General features: G+C 41.6%; 2 protein-coding genes across 4 annotated transcripts in view; one reads left to right on the top strand and one right to left on the bottom strand.

Moving 5' to 3' along the window:
* Positions 1 to 2501, bottom strand: part of Mtrex (Mtr4 exosome RNA helicase) — a 66724-nt gene extending 64223 nt beyond the window's left edge. The window contains exon 1 of the mRNA XM_057789538.1: positions 2164 to 2501. Coding sequence (XP_057645521.1) covers positions 2164 to 2297 — 134 coding nt within the window. The 5' untranslated portion in view covers positions 2298 to 2501. The remainder of the gene's footprint in view (positions 1 to 2163) is intronic.
* Positions 2502 to 2609: 108 nt separating this feature from the next.
* Dhx29 (DExH-box helicase 29) overlaps positions 2610 to 24402 on the top strand; it is a 47430-nt gene continuing 25637 nt past the window's right edge. The window contains exons 1-10 of one of the 3 annotated variants that reach the window (XM_057789535.1): positions 2610 to 2911; positions 9563 to 9636; positions 10736 to 10849; positions 12263 to 12392; positions 12861 to 13003; positions 13958 to 14086; positions 18676 to 18802; positions 20687 to 20845; positions 23329 to 23494; positions 23911 to 24034. In XM_057789535.1, the coding sequence (XP_057645518.1) occupies positions 2731 to 2911; positions 9563 to 9636; positions 10736 to 10849; positions 12263 to 12392; positions 12861 to 13003; positions 13958 to 14086; positions 18676 to 18802; positions 20687 to 20845; positions 23329 to 23494; positions 23911 to 24034 (1347 nt within the window). In that variant the 5' untranslated portion in view covers positions 2610 to 2730. Of the gene's footprint in view, positions 2912 to 9562; positions 9637 to 10735; positions 10850 to 12262; positions 12393 to 12860; positions 13004 to 13957; positions 14087 to 18675; positions 18803 to 20686; positions 20846 to 23328; positions 23495 to 23910; positions 24035 to 24402 lie in introns of those variants that run through there. The other 2 variants (XM_057789534.1, XM_057789537.1) reach the window with 2 other exon arrangements.

The following is a 24402-nucleotide window of genomic DNA, read 5'->3' as shown; positions in this document are numbered from 1 at the left end:
TCATAAAAGCACTTGACACACAGCCTGAAGACCCTTTTCCAGTGGAAAAAAAATACCAAAAACCCCACCCTTTTAAAAAGCCAGATGTGGTGACCTACATCTGTAATCCCAGCACTCTTACAGTGAAGATGGAAGGCAGCGACAAGACCATTGGCCAGAAGCTCACCTATACAGTGCTACAGCTGAAACAAGAGATTCTTGCCTCAAACCAAGGTGGATGAATAGCTGTCTTCTGATCTCCACAAGTACACTGTGGCACAGGTGTGCCCACCCCACACAAAAGGTAACAATATGGTCATTAAAAGGCAGAAGTATGAGCCAGGTGATGGTGGTGCACGCCTTTAATCTGAGCACTCAGGAGGCAGAGGCAGGCGGATCTCTGTGAGTTTGAGGACAGCCTGGTCTACAAGAGCTAGTTCCAGGACAGGCTCCAAAACTACAGAGAAACCCTGTCTTGGAAAAAAAAAAGGATAAACTATGCTGAAATGAAATTTAAACGTTAAATTTAAGCAAATTCTAGACGATGTAAACTGCTCCAGAGAGATGGGAAAAATAGGTTGCATAGGCGGAAGGCTAAAGAAGAGAATGCAAAGAAACTCTGAGAGGTGCAGAAATCGCTCTGATTGCAGTGAGGGTTTAGAGTGCTTCAGTTAACCAATGAAAGGACAGAGGGTGGAAGAGGGAGTGGAGGGAAGTGTGCACACCTCATTTCCCTAATACTGATGAGCAGCCAGGTGTGGTGATGCACACCTTTAATTCCAATAGGCGGTCTACTAGGCAATAATGGCTACGTAGTCAAACCCTGGCTCCAAGAAAACAGATACACACCAAGCACTAAGCTTGCCTTTTCTTTATCAAGGTAAAAATGGACAGCTGATCAAAGTTCTAGCATGCTTTTCGGTTGCTGTGATAAAACCCTGACCAAAATCAACTTGGAGAGGAAAGGGTTTATTACAGCTGGTGGGTGTTTACAATCCATCATCCAAGGAAGCCACAGCAGGAACTTGGAGGCAGGGACCTAAGCAGAGACCCCAGAGAGAGGCTCACTGGCTTGTTCCAATCCCTTAGACTGCGCAGGCCCACCTGCCTGGAAGGTAGCACCCTCACTGAGCTGGGCCCTACCACAAAAGTTAGCAATTAGGAAAATGCAGAAGAATTGTCCACAGGTTAAATCTGGTGATCACAGGTCAACCTGGTGAAGGCAATTCCTCAGACTGACGAGTGAAACTGAGGTGGATTTTTTTTTTGGGGGGGGTCTTATTTGTGTGGTACCTACACTTGTGCACACTGTACAGACTGGAGGAGTTCCAGCATCCGACATTACTCCCTTGACACGGAGTCTCTCGCTGCAATTACTTTGAGGCTATTCTCCTGTCTGGGTGTCCCACAGTGCTGGGGTTACAGGTGTGAAGCATCTATGCGCAACCTTTTATGCGGGTCCTGGGGCCTCAAAATAAGGTCCTCATTCTTGCACAGAAAGACCTCTTACCCACCGGCCACCTCCTCAGACCCAAGAGAACGATTACATGTGTCTATATATAGACCAGGTAAGAAATGCAGAAAGAAAAGACTAGTTTTACTGAGTGTAGTGGCGCACAGCCGCAATTTCAGCACTAGAGAAGCCGAAATAAGAGAATAGCGAGTTCGAGGCCTGCCTAACTTACACTAGCGAGATCCTGAATCCGATTTAAAAAACAAACAAACAAACAAAAAAACAAAATAACAAAACCCTACAACTTCGAGATTAAATCTCTTCCTTCTGTAGCTATTTGCCTTTGCGGTTTAAAAACTCTTCCTACTCGTTCCAACCTTGGCGCAACTAGTTCTTAACTTTTTAAAGACTGCATGACACGTTTTGTGCTGGTGACAGAGAGACGAGACACACACACACACACACACACCACACCGTAGCCTGCGGAGTTAGGGCTGCAGCCAGCGAGCGTGGCCTCAGGAAGTGTAGCGGCAGAACCCACGCCTCCTGCGGACACGCGCGAACGCCAAGACCGTATTCCCCCCCAGTCAACGTCTTCTTCCTCCACAACTTCTTCCTCAGACTCCTTCGCCTGCCGACTCCACTCAGCGAATACCCACTTTCTGTGAGTCGGGTTCCTTCACTAGCACCGAAGACAGGAAAAACAAGACCAGCTCGGAAGTCTTCCTTACCCGGCCTTGTCCGTGGCCCCTGGTGGCCCCTTCCATTTCTCCTTCTCCTTTTCTTTGTCTTTCTTGGCTCCGGCCGCAGTGGTCGAATCATCCTCGAAAACGCTGAAAAGCTCGTCTCCGAAAGCGTCCGCCATCTTTCGGAGTTCTGAGACCGAATCTCCCTCCTACCCAAGAGGCCCCGCGATCGCACCGACAGTGACGCCAATAGAGACTCTACGGTGGCCCGCAGGTATCAAAAATGAGCGAGTCTTGAGGCCTGCGTGACTTTTCCCCTTTTAGTCTGGCTTTTGACCCTTCTCTTCTTTTCCGACCCCTACGGCGTGGGCAGTTCAGTCACCAGAAACCTAGCGCTAAATGACGCACGACACCAGACGAGCCGCTGGTTCCCGGGAGCCAAGAGGCGGAACCTGGCGAAGCAGACCAATTGGACTGGAGCCCCAGCGGAGGAGCCCGGATGGAGGAGGCTGGGTGGAGGCGTGGGAGCCGGCTAACGAGAAGCGCTCTCCGGCGTCTGTTGTGTGGCAGCCGGGATCTGGATCTGGAAGAACGCTCTCCTGCAGCTGAAACATGGGCGGCAAAAACAAGAAACACAAGGCGCCGGGAGCCGCGGCTGTGCGGGCTGCGGTGTCTGCTTCCAGAGCCCGAAGTTCCGAGGCCGGAGCTGTTGGGGAAGCCCAAAGCAAGAAGCCCGTGGCCAGGCCGGCGCCCGCCGTATCCACCAGCGCCCGGGAGCCCCGAGTCAAGCAAGGTACGGCCCGATCCAGTGCCCAGGCTTACGCTCTCAGTCCTTGCTCTCTGTCCAGCAGAGGATAGTCAGAGCCGTGCTGATGGGATCCGATCTTCCACACACGAGCTTGCTAGCTGTCGGTGGAGTGGGTGGCCTTGTAGATCTGTCTAAGGGCCTTTGGCCATTAAAGTTACGAAAGTAACTCCGTTACGGCATGGCATCGTCTTTCTGACCCACTCGTTTTCTCCTTCTAAGAGCAAAGTAATGGCATCTACTGTAGAAACGGCAGGAATCTACCCTGAGCTGTCAAAACAGCTACTCCGCCAATGCAGAGTAGTGAGTAGTACACAGTCAAGTCCTTCTGTCCTGATGCCAACGCAGTTTGCTTTCTGATCTTCTTTCACGCCTTCTTCAGCATCTATGCAGTGACCTTGTATGTTTCTTTTCTAAGTCAGTATTTCCTAAGAATAGCAGCACTTACACATTGAACACGGGATTAACTTACTGTAAAACCCCTGTGCTGCTTGCTTCCTGCAGACTTGCATTTTTGCTTACTCTGCCGATTGATTTGATAACCTGAACGTGACTAGTACCTGGCACTATTACGGCGTTTCAAAAGTAGCAAAATTAGGTGCTGTTCTGTTCTGTTTGCTTTGCGTGTACTTCTTATTGTGTCTCATCAAAAACTTGCAAGCATATGTGTTTCTATATACACAGATACTTATATATAAACTGGTGGTAATAAGACTGACAAAATAGAAACGAAAACCTCTAGGGCAGCTTAGGAAACTAACTTATTAACCACACAGACATATTGCTTTATAGTTGTTAAGCTCCCACAAAGAAAAGTCCGGGAAGAGAGTTAACAATTTATTTCTGCTTTTACAATGAGGGATAATGAAAAAGTTGACAGTCGAGTGACATTAGAGACTGTCCGGAAGTTAGCTTTGTAAAGCCCGGGAGTCGAACATGCCAAAGATCTTGAGTTAAGAAAGAGCTTGGGCCTTTAATTCCAGCACTTGGGAGACAGAGGCAGACGGATCTCGATGAGTTCGAGGCCAACCTGGTCTACAGAGCGAGTTCAGGACAGCCAAGGCCACATAGGAAAACCCTGTCTCGAAAAAAAAAAAAAGAAAGAAAGGAAGGAAGGAAAAAGGGAAAGAAAGAAAGAAAGAAAGAAAGAAAGAAAGAAAGAAAGAAAGAAAGAAAGAGTGAGCTTGGTGCTCTCCAGGAATTTATAGGATAAGCATTGCAGACAGAGGGAAAAAGGTGACTGGCGAAATAAGCTAGTAGCACACTTATATACTAGAAAATAGTCCTTTGTAACTGCAAATTATTATTAGCTCTGTGGTTTCAGATATAACACATTTCCTCCCGAGTATTCATGAGCAGTTGCAAACTGCAGACCAAGGTCCTTTTCTCTCCCTACCTCAACAGACTGTCTCACTGGATTCTCTCAAGCTTCTGATAGTCATTTGTTGTATTTTCCTCCTTTCCCTCCAGTCCTAAAACGTTAACTTTCTCCAGGTGTCTGCCCTTGACAGTGTGGCTCCCTTTTACAGCCCTCCCAGGAGAGGTCCCTACTTACTTGTGTCTTTGCCATGGTATTGTCAATACCTTCCAGTCCTGTAGATGACTTTGCATTGACATTTCTTACACTGGCTTCGTTTCCAAGCTCAAGACACCATTTAGCATTTTCTTACACCATTTTCCCATGTTTGCGTGTGTGTGTGTGTGTGTGGGGGGGTGTTCTTGTTTATCCCAGATCAAAGGTTCCTTTCACAAATAGTTTTAACATCTATTATTTGGTTTATTATGAATATACGCATGTGCACATAAGAGGACAATTTGTGGGAGTTAGTTCTCTCCACTGCGTGGGTTCTGAGGATCAACTTCAGATCATCAGACCTGGCGGCAAGCTTCCTTAAAACCTAGGCCATTTCGCTGGTTTCCTTGGTTTGCATTTAATCTTAACATACCCTTTGATTTGTCATGTCTGGTCTGCATTCTCATTTAAGTATTCACGTGGAGTACCGACAGAGCCTCTGAATAGGTCCCTAGAGTTGTGCTCTTTTCTCCTCCAGTTAGTCCAACATGACAAAGGATTGATCTTTCAGAAATGCTACTTTGGTTGATCATGTCCGTGCTCTTCCATAGCATCCTAGTGACTGCACTAAAATCCAAACCATTCAGCTAGCATGGAATCTAGTGTCTTTGCTAATCTGTTTTTGGCTGCCATCAGTCTGGTGTTTTCCTGGTTCCAAATAGAACTTGGCTTTCTGCCCTGTCGTCTATTTTTTTCCTTGAATGGGATGTCATCTGTCCTTAAAAGCATCTACGAAAACCCTATACCACCCATTTCAGATATCAGCTCTTTTTTTAAAGATTCTTCCTGACCTCTGTAGTTCATGTGTCATGATTGTTTATATCATTCTTTCTGATATTTAAGTCTTCCTTTACATAAGGAATTATACATTTTATATAACTTACAAAATTATAGTATATAATGGGTATGTGTTAACATCTCTGAAATATCTAGCCCAATGATTTCTGTAATTTAAAAAAAAATCCTTGGATAAATGACAAGAAGACAGTCAGAGGAGTTATTAACACCAATAAATTGAAAGGGGGTTACTTCCAAATTTGCACAATTTACCAAGCAGACACTTTGTGAAAGACAGAAAATAGTAACTTGGTAAAAACTGGATGAGACTTCTGTTTTGGTTTGGAAAAGGGGTGGCTCCCCATATAAAACATTTAAGCTGAGATAAAGCAAACAGTTGTTAGAATTCCTGGAGACAGTAGTGAGGCAGAGGAAACGAGAAGCTCAAAGCCCGGAGGGAAGAAGTGTGGTGGGTGTAGGAAGAATGTGTGGTGGGAATGGAAGGGCACGTATTAAAATGAGGCAGGCACCTGGGAAGGGGCTAGACAAAGTCCAGGGGCAGTGAGCACTGTGCTCGTTCTGAATAATGAGGAGACTAACTGCTTTGCATTCTTAGCTGACTGGGTCCAAAGTGCTGGCATCTGTGCACATTCTCCTAGGTCCTAACAATTTCAATTGTCTTTCTCATTGAACCCTCTTAGCACTTGCGATTTTCTGGTCACAACTGATTCTGGTATTCATTTGCTTACATTACTCCCCTACGATATGAGCCCCATGAGGATAGGTGCTGGATTTTTTGGTTTTTGAGTTTTGTTTTCATTTTCATTTTTCGAGAGGTTTCTCTGTGTAACAGTCCTGGCTACTCTGGAACTTTCTTTGTAGACCAGGCTGGCCTGAATTCACAGAGATCTGCCTGCCTCTGCCTCCTGAGTGCTGGTATTAAAGATGTGCGTCACCACTGCCCAGCTAAGATACTTGCTTTTTGTGTTAACACTAGTTTTGAATTTTAGGAATACCTAATATTTCAGAAAATGACTTTAAAGTCCTTGTAGCCTTTCCTTTTAGAAGCAGACCAGTATAATTCAAACGACTTTTTAAAACAAAAGCATTTTTCTAGTCTGTCAAGTGAGTTTCCAAACAGAATAAGCATCCCAAAGTCCAAGAAACAAAACCACTGTTTATTAAACAATCTGTCTAGGTGGGGAAGAAAAATATTTTTATGTTCTCACACCTTAACATATGGCTTACAATGTTATATATGTACCAAAGTAATTTTTTTCTGCAGTGAGAAAAAAAATAAAGAAAATTAGAATTTTTTAGTTAATTAATTAATCCTAAAATTAGGATTTTTCTTGGGAAATTGGAGGAAAAGAAAACCTATGAGTTTTCAGTACCCCATTAATAGTGCATTAATAGACATAACAATACATCATAAAAGACTTTGAGTTTTTATTGTACTTTGTAATATGCCATGAATTGGGTATTCATTGGGATGAATTTGAAAATGACATCTCTCGGGTAAGACTCATTTCCTCAGTCCCGTAGAATACTGCCTAGTATGAAAATGCTCTCCTCGGGTCCCAGTTTCCTCCCTGTGGATGCCTCTCTGTCCCCTCATGGTCTTCCGGGAAGTCAGCTTTTTCTTATTTATACTGGAACGTGGAAAGGAAAGCAAGGAAGTAAGACAAGTCAAAGTTTAGGTGAAAGGTTTTGGGGACAAATGGGAATTTGCTTCACTGTGTTCGATTTGCCAAATTCAAACAACCCAACAGTGTTCGTACAGGGCTTTACAGTCTCAGCCCTGAGGAAACCATAACTTTTTTCCCAGTATAGGCTTGGTTATTTATTTATTTGAAGACAAGGCCATACTTGATAATATTCTGGGGCTATTGCTATAAAGCAGTGGCTCTCAGAAGTGTACTCGGGAAGGCCCGAGGAACTCCTGACACTTCTGGGGACAGCTCTGATGGAAAACTGTTGTTGGAAGAACCCCAGACTCATGAGTTGTACAGTGTAGTTTTCTGGAGTCTGCGTGGTACATATTAGACCCAGTAGACTGAGTGCAAAGCCAGGTGGTACAGAACAAACGGGTGTGTTCCCAAATACATGTGCTGAAACTCTAGTGCCAGGTCAGCTGTGTTTGAGTAAGGCCAGTAAGGAAGTGATTACAGCTAATAATATTGGAGGGTGGGATCTGTTCAGTGACTTAGTGTCCTCTTAAGAAGGCCTCCCGAGGGTAGTCTTTCTCTAGGTGAGCACACAGCAAGGTGACGGCCACCTGCATAACAGAACAAGAGACGCCAGAATAAACCCATCCTGCTGGCAACTGGATCTTACCATTCCCAACTCCAGATGGAGAAATACATTTCTTGAGTAAGCCTCCCAGAAGTATTTATTAGTTTGTCATGGCTGTCCAAGCAGATTAAAACTCCAACTATGTGAGATTTTTACAAAAGGCCATGTGTGTCCAAGAATGAGCACAGGAACAAAGAAAGAGCTTCTCAGAGCATGGAAATATATTTTGTTTGTTTTGGAAACTGTGTTTTACTAAAGTTTTGTTTACATTAACATACAGTCTTATTTTAATGACTAATAAATAAAATTTACTTTTTAATTTATGTAATGATGAGTCAATCGTTATAATCCATGTATATAAAAATATACTTGAATCCTCAATAATTTTTAAGAAGAAAGAAGACTTTAATCAGACCTGTTGGTAGAGGCCTGTAATTCCTGCTCCTCAGGAGGCTGGTGGGAGGCTTACAAGTTCAGGGCCACCCTGAACTACAACACAAGTTAAATGTTAGCCTGAACAGTTAGTGAAAACCTTTCTCAAAACCTAAGAAGGGGTTGGCAGGATGGCTCGGTAGGTAAAGCTGAGTTTGGTCATCAGCCCCCATGCGGTGGGTGGAAAGCCTAGCTCCTGCAGGTGTACTCTCACCTCTGCACACAGGCTGTGTACATTCCCGGGCACATGCACCCTGGTGGGAAGGCATGGCAGCAGGCAGGAAAGCGTGGAAGTAGGAACAGGAAGCTGCTCTCATGTTCGTCAACACATGGGAAACAAAGAGCAAGAACGAGAGGAATGAGACTGTACAACCTCAGCGTCCACCCCCAGCTACGTGCTTCCTCCAACAAGGGTCCATAGCCCAGAACTTCCCCAACGGCACCGCCATCTGAGAAATAGGTGTTCAGACCGCCACAGTGGGTTGTCAGAGCAGCACAAACTGTGAAGTTTGGAGGGTAGATGTTAGTTACATCTAACATGATACAGAGGGAAATACAGGGAGGAGCTGGAGGAAGGAAATGGGGGTATGTATATGATCATACATCATTGTATACATGTATGAAATTCTCAGTTTAAATATATGGCTTAAATCCTTGAGAGGGAACTCGCAAGGTTTGGTTTTGGACTTTGGAACAGAAAGGACAGATTTCTCTTGTGTGTAGGCATCAAGTGTGGTGACTTCTTATGACAGCCCTTAGAAGCTAGTACAACAGTCCTGGGCTGAGGCCAAGATGGAAATATGACTCCTCTCTCCAGCCTGTCTCCTCACTCAGCATCCCACATTCAGGAAAGAGTTATTTTCTCAGCAGATTTGACTGTCTTCTAGAAACCCCCAAGACATCCCAGCTAGATGTCAAGAGTAAGAACATCTGATCTGGGCAGCTGTGGTGCACACCTTTAATTCCAGCTCTAGGGAGGCAGGGACAGGCTGAGCTCTGTGAATTTGAGCACAGTCTGGTCTACAGATTGAGTGAGAACAATCAGGGCAATATCAAAAAACAAACAAACAAAAAAGCAACAAAGGATAAGAACACCTGATTAAGAAATTTGAAGATAGGCTGGGTGGTGGTAACACGCGTCTTTAATCCCAGCACTCTGGAGGCAGAGGTAGGAAGATCTCTGTGAGTTTGAGGCCAGCCTGGTCTACAGAGTGAGTTCCAGGGCAACCAAGGCTGTTACACAGAGAAACCCTGTCTCAAAAGAAAAAAAAGAAAGAGAGAGAGAGAGAGAGAGAGAGAGAGAGAGAGAGAGAGAGGTGAAGATGAAGATATTTGACCCCAAATATATATAGACATTTGAATTTTAGGCAAAACTAGTTTTCTTTGAGGAATGCTAATTGGTAAAGTAGTTTTGAAATTTTTGAGGGGTTGAATTCTTGGTGAAGTGGGGGGAAAGAGCTAAAATCAAAGGTTTACTCTTTAGCGCCCTTAAGAGGAAAGTTAATGGCATATTGAATATTAATCATTAAATTCCCTGACAATTTGTTGTCTATTATATACAGGTCCAAAAATTTATAGTTTCAATTCTGCAAATGATTCCGGAGGTTCTGCAAATCTGGACAAATCTATTTTGAAAGTGAGTAAGCAAGGTTTTCCTTCATTTCCTGAAGCATTAAAGACGTTAAAGACACACTTGTCAGCAATTAAGAGTGCTTGCTGCTCTTGCAGAGGACCCAGCATGTTTTCTTGTACTTACGCTGAACTGCTCACAGCTGCCTGTGCCTCCAATGGGGGGTGGGGGAGGCAGCACCACCTTCTGACTTCTGCAAGCATCCATACACACACACACACACACAACTAAATAAATCTCTTTTAAAGTTACATCCTCAAATAAGAAGAAAATTATAGAATGTTTAATTTTTTTATGAATAATATCCTGTCTCCCAGGTAGATGTAAGTCAGACTCTTTTGACAGCTCACAAGAAGTAAAGTCTGGATAAAGCTTTCTTTGGCCCTGCCTGATGTCCTTCATAATTTACAAGTCAACATCTTAGTGGTGATATTAGCATTTAATGTATCTTCTTAAAGCATTGTCATGCTGGATTACAGCTTTCTATTCTCCCAGACTAGACGAAATTTCTGAGGTGTGTTTGTGCTCACTAGAAAACATTTAGTTAAGTAATAAAGGAAGCTATTTTTGTGGGCAAAACACTTGCTTATTTTTTCAGTTAAAAATACCTAAACAATAGGTAAATGGCTAGTGCAAACATAGGAAACAAACAGGGAGCCAAAGACTTTATAACCTCTCCTTACCCGGTAGATGAGCTTACTTTGACTTGGCACATCCTCTGTAGTGTAGTCGTCGTCTGTGATGCTGTTTGCTTGGGCTGCTTTGCCTGAGGCAGGATTCTAGGTCAGTGTGGCAGTGCTCTGTAATCCTCACCCTGGCTACCCAAGAATGACGAGTGACCTAAGACATAGACCTGGGAGGCTCTATAAGAGGGTTTTCCCCCGTGCCATATGTGATAATGTTTTCCAGACTCCAGTTGGAATATGACCATGTTGTAGCAATGCGGTCAAATCCGTGGCGATCCAAAAAATAAAGCTATTTGTTATATCTTCTTTTAGCTAAAATTTGGGGTCTGTTGGAAGGAATATAAGAAAACCGTATGATTTGTCAATAATATTTTGATAATTTAGTTTCTAATTACTGTAAATATTCTTGACCTCAACAGGTGGTAATCAATAATAAACTAGAGCAAAGAATTATTGGAGTGATTAATGAGCATAAGAAACAAAATAATGACAAGGGAATGATTTCTGGAAGACTTTCTGCCAAAAAATTACAGGTATTCACCACCACCACCACCACGCCTTCCTTCCTTCCTTCCTTCCTTCCTTCCTTCCTTCCTTCCTTCCTTCCTTCCTTCCTTCCTTCCTCTTTCTCTTTTTTTGTTTCTTTGTTTTTCAAGACAGGGTTTCTCTGAGTGTCATCCTGACTGTCCTGGAGCTCACTCTGTAGACTAGACCAGCCTCAAACTCACAGAGATTCACCTGCCTCTTCCTCCCAAGTGTTGGGATTAAAGGTGTGCGTCACCACTGCCCAGCTGATTTTTCTTTTCTTTGAAGCAGAATGCGTCTGTAGCCTAGGCTGTCAATACCTGACTTACTGGGGCTATTTTCCTCCTTCCAGAGATAGGCATTTGTTGGGGATACTTTAGAGACAGCCCTAAATGTAAAAGTGAGTCTTTTAAACTTCCATTGGGGTCACATGTAGATGGCTTCTAACTGCAAGCAGGGAGAGAATTGTCTCTGATACAAATGCAGACACTGAAATGGTGACATACACAGTAAGTTATATATCCGAGCTACGTCATTGAGTGCCTGCATGTTACACTCTGCCCTGCATTTTGCTTATATGCCATGACATGTTAGTCCTACAAAGCTGATGCAATTGATCTTTTCAAAGGAAAGACTTGAGACTTGGAAAGATGCCACATTATGGCGTAAAGTTATTGATTAGTAAGTATCTGAATAAGCTTGAAACCAGTTCTGCTTAACTTTTTAAATATAATGGTAGAGAGGTATATTTAAATACTTTATACAGAGATATGTTTGTTAAAACACTAAAGAAAATCCTAGGAATTCACATAGAAAAATGTGTACTTAAATTAAGATATATCTAACTATTAAAATTATTAAGGAAGGGTTCATTTCTACTAAGTAGACATAAGTCAGACACATGTTGAAAGCTTATAAGAAATTAAGAAAAGGCTGAATAAGGAAGTTTCTAATAATCTGCTGGGCTTGGTGACCCATGCCTTTGATCCCAGTACTTGGGAGGCAGAAGCAGGCCAGTCTCTGTGAGTTCAAGGCCAGCCTTGTCTACAGAACAAGTTCCAGGACATCCAGGCCTACATAGAGAAACCTTGTCTTAGAAAAACCAACAAACAAAAAAAACCCTGTAGTTCCCAAGTTTTTATTATAATGAGCACATTTAACTTTAACTACCAGGTTAAACAACCTTCCCAACCTCCCTCCCTTTCTCTTTCCCTCTTTTTGGGAGTGCTAGGGGTTGAGCCCAGAGTTTTTAACATTTTAAGAAAACACTCTCCCACTGAGCTACCTCCCAGCAATCCACAATAAAATATTCTTGAAATTACAGTGTATCCATTTTTGATTTAAAATTAATGAGAAAATGAAATTAGGAATTAAGAACAAAGATCAAATTAGCAAATGTAACTTATATTTCTCTTTGATAGGATTTATACATGGCTTTACAAGCATTTTCCTTTAAGACTAAGGATATTGAAGATGCTATGACCAATACACTCTTGCATGGAGGTGACCTTCATTCTGCCTTGGATTGGCTCTGCTTAAATCTTTCAGATGGTAAACAGTATTGTCATTAATTATTTCCTTGTCTAAAACAGACTTTGTCTTTGGTTTGGGTATTTTTGATTTGGTTAAAAAGTGGGTGTGTCCTTGCGTAAATAATAGCAGAAGGATATAGTTGTAACCTTTGGTAAGGACCTAAGGTACAGATAGCCTTTGTAATTGATGGCGGATACAGCCACAAAGCCAACAAGTGAGGTAGTTTAAAATCTTTTTAAAGAAAATTTCAGAGTTTAACTAGTGTGGTAAAATAAATAGCAGCTAAAGGTGGGCCAGCTGTCACCTGATGAGGGCACATGCTTCTAAGTTGACACGGAAAAGCTGATTTTTCCTAGGATCTCTCTTAGGAGGTGAGGGAAGAATGGAATCAGATGCTCTAAATCTTGCTGGGGTTAATGTGTATACTTAAGTATTTATGTTTGGTGTATGATATGTGTATCTATCTTCAACACATTTTGATTTAAGATGCACTTCCTGAGGGATTCAGTCAAGAATTTGAAGAGCAACAGCCAAAAAGTAGGCCAAAATTCCAGTCTCCACAGATACAGGCTACTCTATCACCCCCAGTGCAGATGGAAACCAGAAAACAGGAAGAGCCTAAGGTTAAGGTAATTGAAGAATTAAATATTTAGGGGGTTGGAGAGGTGGCTCAGTGGTGAGGGGAATTGCTGCTCTTTTAGGTGACCTGAGTTTGCTTCCCAGCAACCATATCAGGCAGTTCATAGCTGCCTATAACTCCAGCTCTAGAGAATCTGATACCCTCTTCTGGCATCCACAGGCACCAACACACATGTACACTCACATACACGTACACATTTAAAAAATTCTTTTTATTTAAAATAAAACTTTAGGCTATAATTCTATCATTCGTAAGGAAGAGGCAAGAGGATCACTAGGATAAGGATAGCTTGGCTATGATGTAAGACTCTGTCAACAGAGAGAGAGTGTTTTAGTTAGGGTTTAACTCTTCATACACATTCTTATTAAGCCTCTGCTTTAATCATGCTTGATAATGTCGTATTGGTTGAAGCAAGTCACGTGACCAAACCCAAAGTCTCTACATGTCAGCATGGATACTGGGACATTGGGAGGTGTAGTTCATTATGGCATTTCTCTTAAGTGCTCTATGTATCATCAAATGCCTTGGAAAACCACTGCTTTCAGCAGCAACACTAGCTTCAAGGGTGCTGTCTAATTCTTCTCTCACTCTGTAAGTTAGCGCACTTAGAAACAAGAAGGCTAGCATGCTCTTCTCGTTGATTTGTTTAGTGTTCAGTGGGAACTGGCTACATATCTCAGGCTGAGCTAAAACTCACAGTCCTCCTGCCTCAGCCTCCCTGGCACTGGGATTATGAGCAAATGAGTAATCATATTCCTTGTCTTTTGTAAGGTTAGACTTCTTTAAAAATGTTTAGCTTGTTTGTCTTTTGCATATTAAATAACATGACTTTTGCGATTTTTCTGTCTGCTGTTTTTGTAGTATGAAGAACTTATAAAATCAGCTTAATAGTTGGGCAGCTTTCTCTAACTCAGTCTTTCAGACATATGCTTTCTCTTTTCAGCCAAAAAAGGAAGAAAAAAATATGGAGATAAATATGAAAGAGTGGATTTTGAGATATGCTGAGCAACAAAATGAAGAGGAAAAGAACGAGAGTTCTCCAAGCTTAGATGATGAAGAGAAGTTTGACCCTGTGAGTAGAAGCCTGGATCCGGCCTCTAGTCTCCTGTGCACTGCCAGGCACAGTGCCTACCCTTATTTACTCTTTGTTTCTCTCACTTTTGAATTGGACAGACAGCTCTCAGGAGCAATGTAAAAACTAAATAGAATAACATACAGGTAAAATGTTGGCACATGGTTACTAGTAAGTGTTAATTACATTTCTCCCGTGTTTAAAGAAGTAAACATAATATTTTAATATGACTATTATGTGTAAATAGTATGTTAAATTCTTTGAGTAATAGAAGAAAGGCAAAGTGTATTCTCGTATAGAGGAAGACAGCAGTTGGGAAAGAAAAACAGGTATCTTAAGAAAAAAAATAAAAGAATGAGGCTGAATGTGTTAATTGGCTTTGAGAATTAATTGACCATGACAACAACAGTGAAGGGGTCAATTTAAAATATTAAAAATATTTATTGTGGCTCCCAGCTTCGGAGGTTTTAGTCCATGATCATTGGGCTGCATTAATTTGGGGCCAGTAATAAGGCAAGTAATGTCATGTTGGCAGTGCCGCTAGAAGCGCTGTTTACCTCACAGTGCGTAGGAAGCAAAAGAGCCTGGAGTCTCGGTTTCCCCTTGGAGGGCACACTCCTGTTCGTGTGATGTCCAGCAGGCCCCATTTCCTGCAGTGCTACCAGAGGCTAGCAACTAAGCCTTTAGCATATGGGCCTTGTTGAGGACACGCTTAAGATCCAAAACATTAACAGTGAAAAAGCAAAGTTATATCTATAATTATATGAAGAACTTCTTAAAAGCAAATACCTCACAAATAGTATGAGTGGGCAATAAACATGTTAAAATAATTCAGTGTTACTAGTCATAAAAATAAAAATACTATAATGAGATACCATTATGGTTGGTTAAAATTTAAAGATCAGTAATACCAAGTCTAAGGGAGGATGTGGAGAGTTGTGGGATTCGTTGACCCTTTGTCGCTTAGTTAAACACATTGACTGTTGATAAATTCTCAGGTAAGGTAAACGATATCTACTTGTACCTTCCTAAGTCTTTCCTTAGTTAGCTTTCTATTTCTCTGATAAACACCATGACCTCAAACAACTTGGGGAAGAAAGGGTCTATTCTAGTTTATAGTCCATCATGAAGAACAGTAAGGCAGGAACTCAACTTGGGCAGGAAACTGAAGGTAGGAACTGAAGCAGAAACCGTGGAAGAACACTCCTCATGGCTTGTTCAACATGCCTTCTTGTATAACCCAGGACCTGCCCATGGATGGCACTGTCCCCAGTGGGCTGAGGCCTTCCACGTCAATCATTAATGGGGGAAAAAACCCCTACAGACTTGTAGAGAGGTAATCTGATGGAATATTTTCTCAGTTGAGGTCCCTTTCCCAGATGACTCTAGCTTGTGTCAAGTTGACAGAAAACCAACCAGATTACAATTCTTCCAAAATTCACCAATGATTTTATTGGTCTTCCCTACAGACCGTGAGTGAGGAGGTACAGGAAGGAACATGGGTGACCCTAAAGCAGCCGTGCTGGGTTGTCTACACCTACGTGGATGGTGGTTCCCATGTGTCTGAGTAGATGCAGTACCCTTCCTTAGTATTCCCATCCTACCTACTCTAGCATCTCCACTAAACCTGGAAACCACGTGAAATTTGAGCCAAATTGCAGGCAAATAACTGGGAGAAGTGGCTGGAATGCCATTTCAGGGTCCAATGACCCAGCAATTTTGTATACAGATATTGACTTAAGAAAAATGAGAAGTTTGTATACAATCTTTAATAGCCACTTTATCACAGTAGCCAAATACTGCAGGCAGCCCTGTCTGACCTAGGCAAATGCGTAAAGAAATCATGGTAACCAGAGTTACAAAGTAGTATGTTTTATATGATGGATCCATTTGGGTTTTTTTTCTATTTTTTTTAAATATTTATTTATTTATTATGTATACAATATTCTGTCTGTGTGTTTGCCTGAAGGCCAGAAGAGGGCACCAGATCTCATCACAGATGGTTGTGAGCCACCATGTGGTTCCTGGGAATTGAACTCAGGACCTTTGGAAGAGCAGGCAATGCTCTTAATTTCTGAGCCATCTCTCCAGCCCTGATGGATCCATTTGTGTAAAAGAAAAAATATTGACTCACATTTGTAATATATTTGAAAAGATACACAAAAATTTTTGCTAATGATTAGAACTAGTGTGGTAGGGAGGAGTAGTCTGTACATACAGATTTTCAATTATGGACCTGTATTAGGATCATATAAATATATAACTAAATGTAGGGCAGTGCAAATCCACTTTGTGACTCTTCTGATTGGAGCATTGACTCCAACTTTAAAGAAGTGAAATTTGAAGGATGCAAGAGTTCAGATGGGCAAAGAGTGATAGCAATGTGGTTCAGACGTGTAAAAATAATGTGATCACGGGTGTAGTTTAACTGCAAGGCTCCCTTGGGCATTACAAATACATGTACACATGAAGAAAATAAAAACATGGCTGAGTGCTGGCAGGTAGGAGTACACAGCTGAGCTCACTTGAGACTGGAAGAGCGTGACTGCTAGAAAATGAATTTGACAGCTGAATGGTCAAATGCCAGTGCGAGCTTGAAGGCAGTAACTGCAAAAGGAACTTGACATTTTAGGTCAGGTTTAGCGGTGTCCAGGGTGGTTTGCCATATTGAGTGGTACTGGGGATACTTTAGAGCCCTTCCCTACCTTGTTAGGTGTCAGACTTGCGCTTGTGGATTGAGATCAGAAAGGGGACAGCTGTTGTAAAGCAAGAGACAGCAGAAATCAGCAGTTTCTCAGATAATGAAGGCTCAAGAACATTTCTTCAAAGAAAACATACAAATGGCCGATAAGCCATGAAAAGATATTCCACATTATTAATTTCCAAAGAAGTAAAAATCAAAATCATAGCAAGATTCCTTCTGACTCATTGGGATAACCAATTCCAAAACACACACATAAAAAGAAAAAAAAATTGCTGGAACTGTGCAGATAGGAACCGTGTGTACTGGTGGCAGAATGTAAAATGCAGCTATTGTGGAAAATAGTTTGACAGTTCTTTAGAGAATTGAAAATAGAATTGCCATGTGTTAGGGTTCTCGAAAGGAACAGAACTCTCTCTCTCTGTCTCTCTGTCTCTCTCTCTGTGTATATGTGTGTGTGTGTGTGTGTGTATGTGTGTCTGTGTTTAAAGGGAATTTATTAAGCTAGCTTACAGGATGTGGTCCAGGTAGTCCAGCGATGGCAGTCTCATGACAGAAGGTTGAAAACCTGGTAATTGTTTGGTTCACTAAACTGCATGTCTCTGAAGTTCCAATCTGGTGCTGAAGTCTAGGGAGAATTCCTGCAGAACTGCTGATTTTCAGTCTGTGTTAGAATCCTGAAGGAGTTAGTTTAGTGCTGGTCCTAGCAGCAGAGTGGACAGATCTTCCAGCAAGAATGAGCGTGGGCAGGCCAAAGGAAAGCTTCCTTCTTCCATGTCTTTTTCTCTGGGCCACCACCATATGTCCAGATTTAGGGTGGGTCTTCCTTCAGATAATCTGACTGAGAAAATCCCTCACAGGAGTGCCCAGAAGCTTGGGTTTAGTTCATTTCAGATGTCAAATCGGCAACCAAGATTAGTCATCATGCTGTATACCCCAACAATTCCACTTCTAGGTATATACTTAAAGCCTTAATTAAGGTCAGGGTCTAGGAAAATGTATCTGTACGTCATGTTTACAGCAATAGCTGGAATGTAGAAGCCGTCTAAACCAAACCATAAGTCAGTAAATAAAGAATGTGTATACAGAGTCGAAAGACATTCCTGGCACACAGGATATCTTTGATGGATTTTTACGACATTATGCTAGTAAGCTAAGCCAATCACAAAGTCAGATGCTTATATGAGGTTCCTAGAACAGTCAGAACCATAAAGATGGAGAGTAGAACACTGTTTTCCAGGGACTGATGGAGAAAGGAATGGGGCGATTACTGCTTACTGAGTATAGTGTTCACTTCTATAGCATACAAAGTTAGCCATCTTGTGGTTGAGGTGGCTGCCAATGACATGAACGTTTTACAGCACTGAAGAAAAAAAATGGCAAGATGCATAAGTAAAGGGATGGTGGTGTTGGTGTCTTATAGAGGAAAGTGGAAAGAATCAGTGTGAATGGGGTGGATTTGAGGCAGTAGCTAGGCCTCCTTCTGTTACTCGCCTTGGTGTGTCTACACACAGAATGGCCCCAGCAGTTGCTAGTTGTGCTTACTGAGCTGTGTTTTCCTGTGGTGATATCACAGCAGCACCCTCGTGTGCCTCATCTCTGCCACAGGCTGTGTGCTATCATCTGCTGCCACTTATTACCTTAGGAGAAAGGTCGTAGTTGGGGTTGAACTTTATGCTCTCTAGCTTTTGCTACAGAGTTACAACCTTGTGTTTTCTCAGTTTTCCTCCACCCTTTTATGTCTCTTACATTTGTCTTGTTTTTCTCTGAGAAATTCTAGAAAGTGATTTGCTAGTCTAAACTTCGTAAGTTCTGACACAAAGTAGTGGGCACAGATAAACTGTTCTTAGACTTTTTTATTTTCTCTTCATTATTTTACTTGGAAAAGAATCAAAGGTACTTGAACCTTTCAGCCAAACTTCTGGACGCAAAGGAGCAAGCAGCATCCTTTAAACTAGAAAAAAACAAGCACGGCCAGAAAGAGGCTCAAGAGAAAATACGAAAGTTACAAAGAGGTGAGCACTTTCGAATTTTTACTTGTAGAAATAAATGTAATTGTGTGTCTGTAGTTTGCTAATTGTTTAGACTTAAGATTGTTTAACTTTGCCTATAACAAGCCAAATGATAAATACTGTTGAGTTTGTGATGGACCTTATAGCATAAAGGAGCAGCATCCGTTTAAAAATGAGCAACTGTGTTGTAACCAAACTTTATTTGTGGACAGTAACCTGTATACTTCATATAATTTTCAAGACACCAAATGCTATTTTTTGTGTATGTCTGGTATATTCATGTGTGGGCTAATGCACTTGCCCCCGTGTGCACATGTGGAAGCCAAGCACCAATACCAGGCATCATCCTCTCCCACCTTGTTTGTTGTTTGTTTGTTTCTTTCTTTCTTTCTTTCCTCCTTCCTTCCTTCCTTCCTTCCTTCCTTCCTTCCTTCCTTCCTTCCTTCCTTCCTTCCTTCCTTCCTTCCTTCCTTCCTTCCTTCCTTCCTGTGTGTTTGTGTGTGTGTGTGTTAGACAGAGTCTCTCTTTGTAGCTTCAACTGTTTTAGACAATCTCTCTTTGTAGCTTCAACTGTTTTAGACAATCTCTCTTTGTAGCTTCAACTGTTTTAGACAGTCTCTCTTTGTAGCTTCAACTGTCCTGGAACTCTGTGTAGACCAGACCAGTCTGGCATCAGACTTAGAAAAATCTGCCTGCCTCTGCCTCCCAAGTACTGGGATTAAACGCATGTGCCACCACCGCCTGGCTCCACCTTATTTGGGGACATGATCTCTTACTAGAGCTGGCACTCTGTTTTCTCTAAACTGACTAGCAGCAAGCCCCTGGGATCCGCCTGTCTCCCTGCACTGCTCCCAAGCTCGGGGGTTGCACATGTACACTGTTACAGCTGGCTTTTGTGTGGGCATTGGGAAGCTGAGCTCAGATCCCTTCATCCACTGAGCTATCCCCCAACCCCTCTTTTATTTTCATAATCATTGTAAAATGTAAACACTGTGCTAGCTCACAGGCATACAGAAATAGACAGTGGGAGGATTTTGCTCTAGGTCATAGTCTGCTGATCCTAGGGGTGTGTGTATATTTTATAAAATGCTATTTCCATTCAAGAAATGTAAATGTGAGCTTATATGTACTTTTTTTTCTAATGAAGGTAGTAATCTTTTAATCTATTGTACTTACTAATTCTTTTTAGTATACATTCTGGAATATTGACCCAGCGCCATTCTGTTGACAGAGGTTTCTGTCTCACCTGGTCATCCAGTCCTAAAGAAACACAGAGGTCTACATTAATTAAAACTGGTTGGTCTAGTAGCTCAGGCTTCTTATTAACTCTTATAACTTATATCAGCCCATAATTCTTGTCTGTGCTAGCCACATGGCTTGGTACCTTTTTCCTCGAGGCAGTCACATCTTGCTTCCTCTGCAGCTGGGTAACGAATGCAGACTGAAACTTTCCTCTTCCCATAATTCTCGTCGCCCTGCCTATACTTCCTGCCTGGCTACTGGCCAATCAATGTTTATTAAACAAGCGCAAGAAACACATCTTTACGGGGTAAAGCCATTGTCCCAGAGCAATAGAAATTAATAAATTGCACTTAATTCCAAGTAGGAATTAAGTACCTTTTTTTTGTTTGTTTGTTTTTTTAAGGCAGGGTTTCTCTGTACCTTTGGAGTCTATCCTGGAACTAGTTCTTGTAGACCAGTCTGGCTTGAGCTCACAGAGATCCTCGTGCCTCTGCCTCCCGAGTGCTGGGATTAAAAGCATGCGCCACCACTGCCTGGGAAGTAACTAGTTTTAAAAGGAAAAGAAGACATGCTGTTTTAAAACTATATTTGCAAAATACAAAGCATAAAAAGCAAATATATGAAACTAAACTTTTTTATTGGTAGAAATGGAAACTTTAGAAGACCATCCAATATTCAACCCAGCCATAAAGATTTCACATCAACAAAATGAAAGAAAAAAGCCTCCTCCAGCCACAGAAGGTGAAGGTGCTCTAAACTTGAATTTATTTGAAAAATCTGCAGCTGCCACTGAAGAAGAGAAAGGTAAAACTTAGGGGAACATGACTGTTCCATTGCATTTTGGCATACTACTTAAACTGACAGTAAAATTACACTTTCATAGATGTTTTATAAAAGTAATAACAATTATGATGACCATTTTGTCATTGCAAGGACACTGGCTAAGGCCCATCTCTCTGTAGTTCATCCTCCAAACTTGACAGCTAGATTTTAATTGTCAACTTGACACTGCCTAGAATCGTGTGTGTGTTGTATGCGGGTTTGTACACAAGAGTGACAAGTAGGCCACAAAAGGATATTGGATGCCCTGGAACTGTACTTACAACAGTTGTGAGCTGCTCCACATGGGTGCTGGGAACCAAACTCAACGGCCTCTGCAAAAGCAGTATATGCCCTTAGCCATAGTGAGCTATCTTTCCAGTCCCTGAAAAAGCAGTCTTTATCAGATTGGTCTTTGGGCATGTCTGTGAGGGGTTATCTTCATTGATAATTGATGCAGAAGGACCCAGTCTACTGTGAGGGACAGCATTCTCTGGCAGGTGGTCATCGGCTACGTAAGAAGGCTAGTGAAGGTGATCCAGCAAGCATTCCCCAAAGTTGTCTTAAGTCAGAGTTTTATAATAACAACAGAAAGCAAACTAGGACATGGTTTTTCTGAGAAATGTGAATGTGAGCTTATGTAAATGCAAGTTCTTATTTTAAACCTTTTAATTTATTGCTTTTGTTTTTTTTTTTTTTTTAATCTTGGGAATCAAACCCAGGGTCTTGCACATGCAACAAAGTGCTATGTAGTGGAGCTGTGTCCCTGCTCCTCCAGTGAAAAACCTTCAGTGGCATCAGTGACCAGTCCAGGGCCTTTCATGGCATTTGAGCGCTTTCGCATCTTGATTCACTTGTATCTTTCCACTCTGTTTCCTAGTGCTCTAGCCACTTCATTCCTTACATTTGTTTTCGACAGCTCCATTCCTCTTCCGCTTGCTACCCCCTAGAGCCTAGGCACAAATGAAACAATACTGTTTCTTTCGCTCGCTAAGTCCTCCATGACCCTAAGAGGTGAGTGGTCATACACATCTGTGCATTGCTGCACACACTGGTCATATTCTCTGCGCATTCATCAGATTATAGCACAGATCACTCCTATATTAAATGATAGCCTTTTAAAAATTATTTACATATTTAGTAATATTTATTGAATCATTGTTATGCAACGAAAATGAGTTATATAAGCAAAATAACCCAATCTCTTTCCTTTTATTTGTGCAACATAAGTATGGAATGTGAGCACGGATACATTGTATATTTTTAAATCATGATTTGTGCTTTTGGAGAATACAGGGTTTTAAGAATAGAAAGAGCAGGGCTGGAGAGATGCCTCAGCAGCTAAGAGCACATACTATTCTTGCAGAGCTAAGTTCAGCTCCCAGCACCCACTTTTGGTTGCTGTAACTCTGACATCCTCTTCCTGACGTCCATACTCTTGTGAATACACCTGCACAGACACACACACACACAGATGTAATTTAAAGTATAACAATAGAGCAGAAGGGTATGATTTGAACTGGAGTCACCTTGCTGGTAATGTTAGCTGTGAGGGTAATCTGATAGTCTGGCAGATAATCAGGTGTTAGCTTGGTGGCAAAGAGTAAAGAAGAGAGATAGTGAGTTAAAAATCTTAAGGTAAAAGTGTGTTTAGAGTGTCACTATTTGACAGATTTTCTGTGGTGGAGATGTACTGTATTTGTGTTATTTGATATGGTAGTTAATAACAAAACATGAATATTGAGCACTTAAGATATGACTAGTGTACCTAAGAATTTGAAATGGTAATTGATTTCCAACCACAAGGCTGGTAGCTATTTGGCCAGGAATACTTTGAACATTTAAAGAATTGCCTGAGGGCCAGTGTAATCACAGCATTTGGGAAAAACAGCATATGATACATTGGCAGGGGTGGACCACAGAAACCCTTTGGGATAGTTATCAAGAATGAGTACTTAATTTTAGATGTGCCAGGAAGCCACTGAAGGCGGTGTTGATGGCAATGGCCTTGATAAGTAGAGAAATGGTATGTGACATTATTTTCAGTAAAGTACATGGAGTGTGTTTTACCAATTGTTGTTCAGTAAATATGAACATGCCTAAGGTCCTCGAGGTCAGCCAGGTGTGATGGTGCACACCTCAGATCCCAACACTTCTTGGGAAGAAGACAAAGAGGATCAGGAGTTCAAGATCATCCTTGACTACAAAGCAAGTTTCAGGTCTTCCTGGGCCATGAGAGACCCTGTCTCAAAACCAGCACCACCAACAACAAAAGATTTGGGATGTTCTGTGGTTCAATCCATGAAGAGGATTGCATCACCGAGAGAAGAACAACTTTTCTCTGTTCCTCCATCACCTGTTCTCTTCAGAAATGCTGTTCCCAAAAGGGAGAGCACATTGACCACTCCACAGAGAATTTATATTGCTGTTACCATTTTTAAAGAACAAGTCTTTGCCTTCCATTTAAGGTAAAAAGAAAGAACCTCATGATGTAAGAAATTTTGACTACACTGCTCGAAGCTGGACTGGAAAATCTCCCAAACAGTTTCTAATCGATTGGGTCAGGAAGAATCTTCCCAAGAGTCCAAATCCTTCCTTTGAGAAAGTTCCAGTAGGTAGATACTGGAAATGTAGGTATGTTTTTCTGGTTAACTGAATGAACTTTTAGAAAACTGTGAAATGAAAATCTTTTTGTTTCTTGTAAATTATGTAAACATTTAGAAATGTCAGGCTTGGTGGTTCATGTTTGTAATCCCAGCGCTTAGGAGGCTGAGGCAGGAGTTCCAGGCTGGCCTGGGCTACAGACTGACTTCAAATCTCGTCTGGCCCATAGAATAAGACTTTATCAAATCAAGTAAGCATTTAAGAAACTCTTAATTCCTTATTTCCTATTCATATTGCTTATAAGTCATTATCTAATACAGTGTCTTCCATGGAAATACATAACTGTTGTCAGTTTAAATTTGATGTTAATGAATTTCTGGCTTTTTGTTCTGCCCTCATCCATTTTTTTTAAAAGGTTTTATTTGTTATTTTTTACTTTATTTTAGAGTAAGGGTTGTCAAGTCTGAAGACGATGTTCTGGTAGTCTGCCCTACAATCTTAACGGAGGATGGCATGCAAGCTCAGCACCTGGGAGCTACATTAGCCCTTTATCGTCTGGTGAAAGGGCAGGTGGGTCCCTTTAGGTCTTGATGCTTTAGAAATCATGATGGCCATGCAAGTTGAGCGTCCCTGATTCAAAACTCCACAGTCTCAAAGACTCTAAAACCCAAATCCTTTTCAGCACAGACGTGATGTGACACTAGAAAATTCTGCACCAAGAAACTTTCTTTTGTGAATGAAATTATTAGAAGTATGGCATAAAATTACTTTCAGACTCTCTGGAAGGCATATATAAAACAAACAGAATTTGTGTTTAGACAGGTCTAGCCCAAGTCTACTCCATGGCATATGTACCAGTAAGTCTAAAATCCAAAACTTATAGTTCCAAGTTTTGGGGATAAGAAATGCCCATTCTATAATAAAATTATACCTTAAAA

The sequence above is a fragment of the Chionomys nivalis genome, chromosome 15, assembly GCF_950005125.1.
Source record: "Chionomys nivalis chromosome 15, mChiNiv1.1, whole genome shotgun sequence".
Classification (NCBI taxonomy): domain Eukaryota; kingdom Metazoa; phylum Chordata; class Mammalia; order Rodentia; family Cricetidae; genus Chionomys; species Chionomys nivalis.
This window is presented reverse-complemented; position numbering and strand designations above follow the sequence as displayed.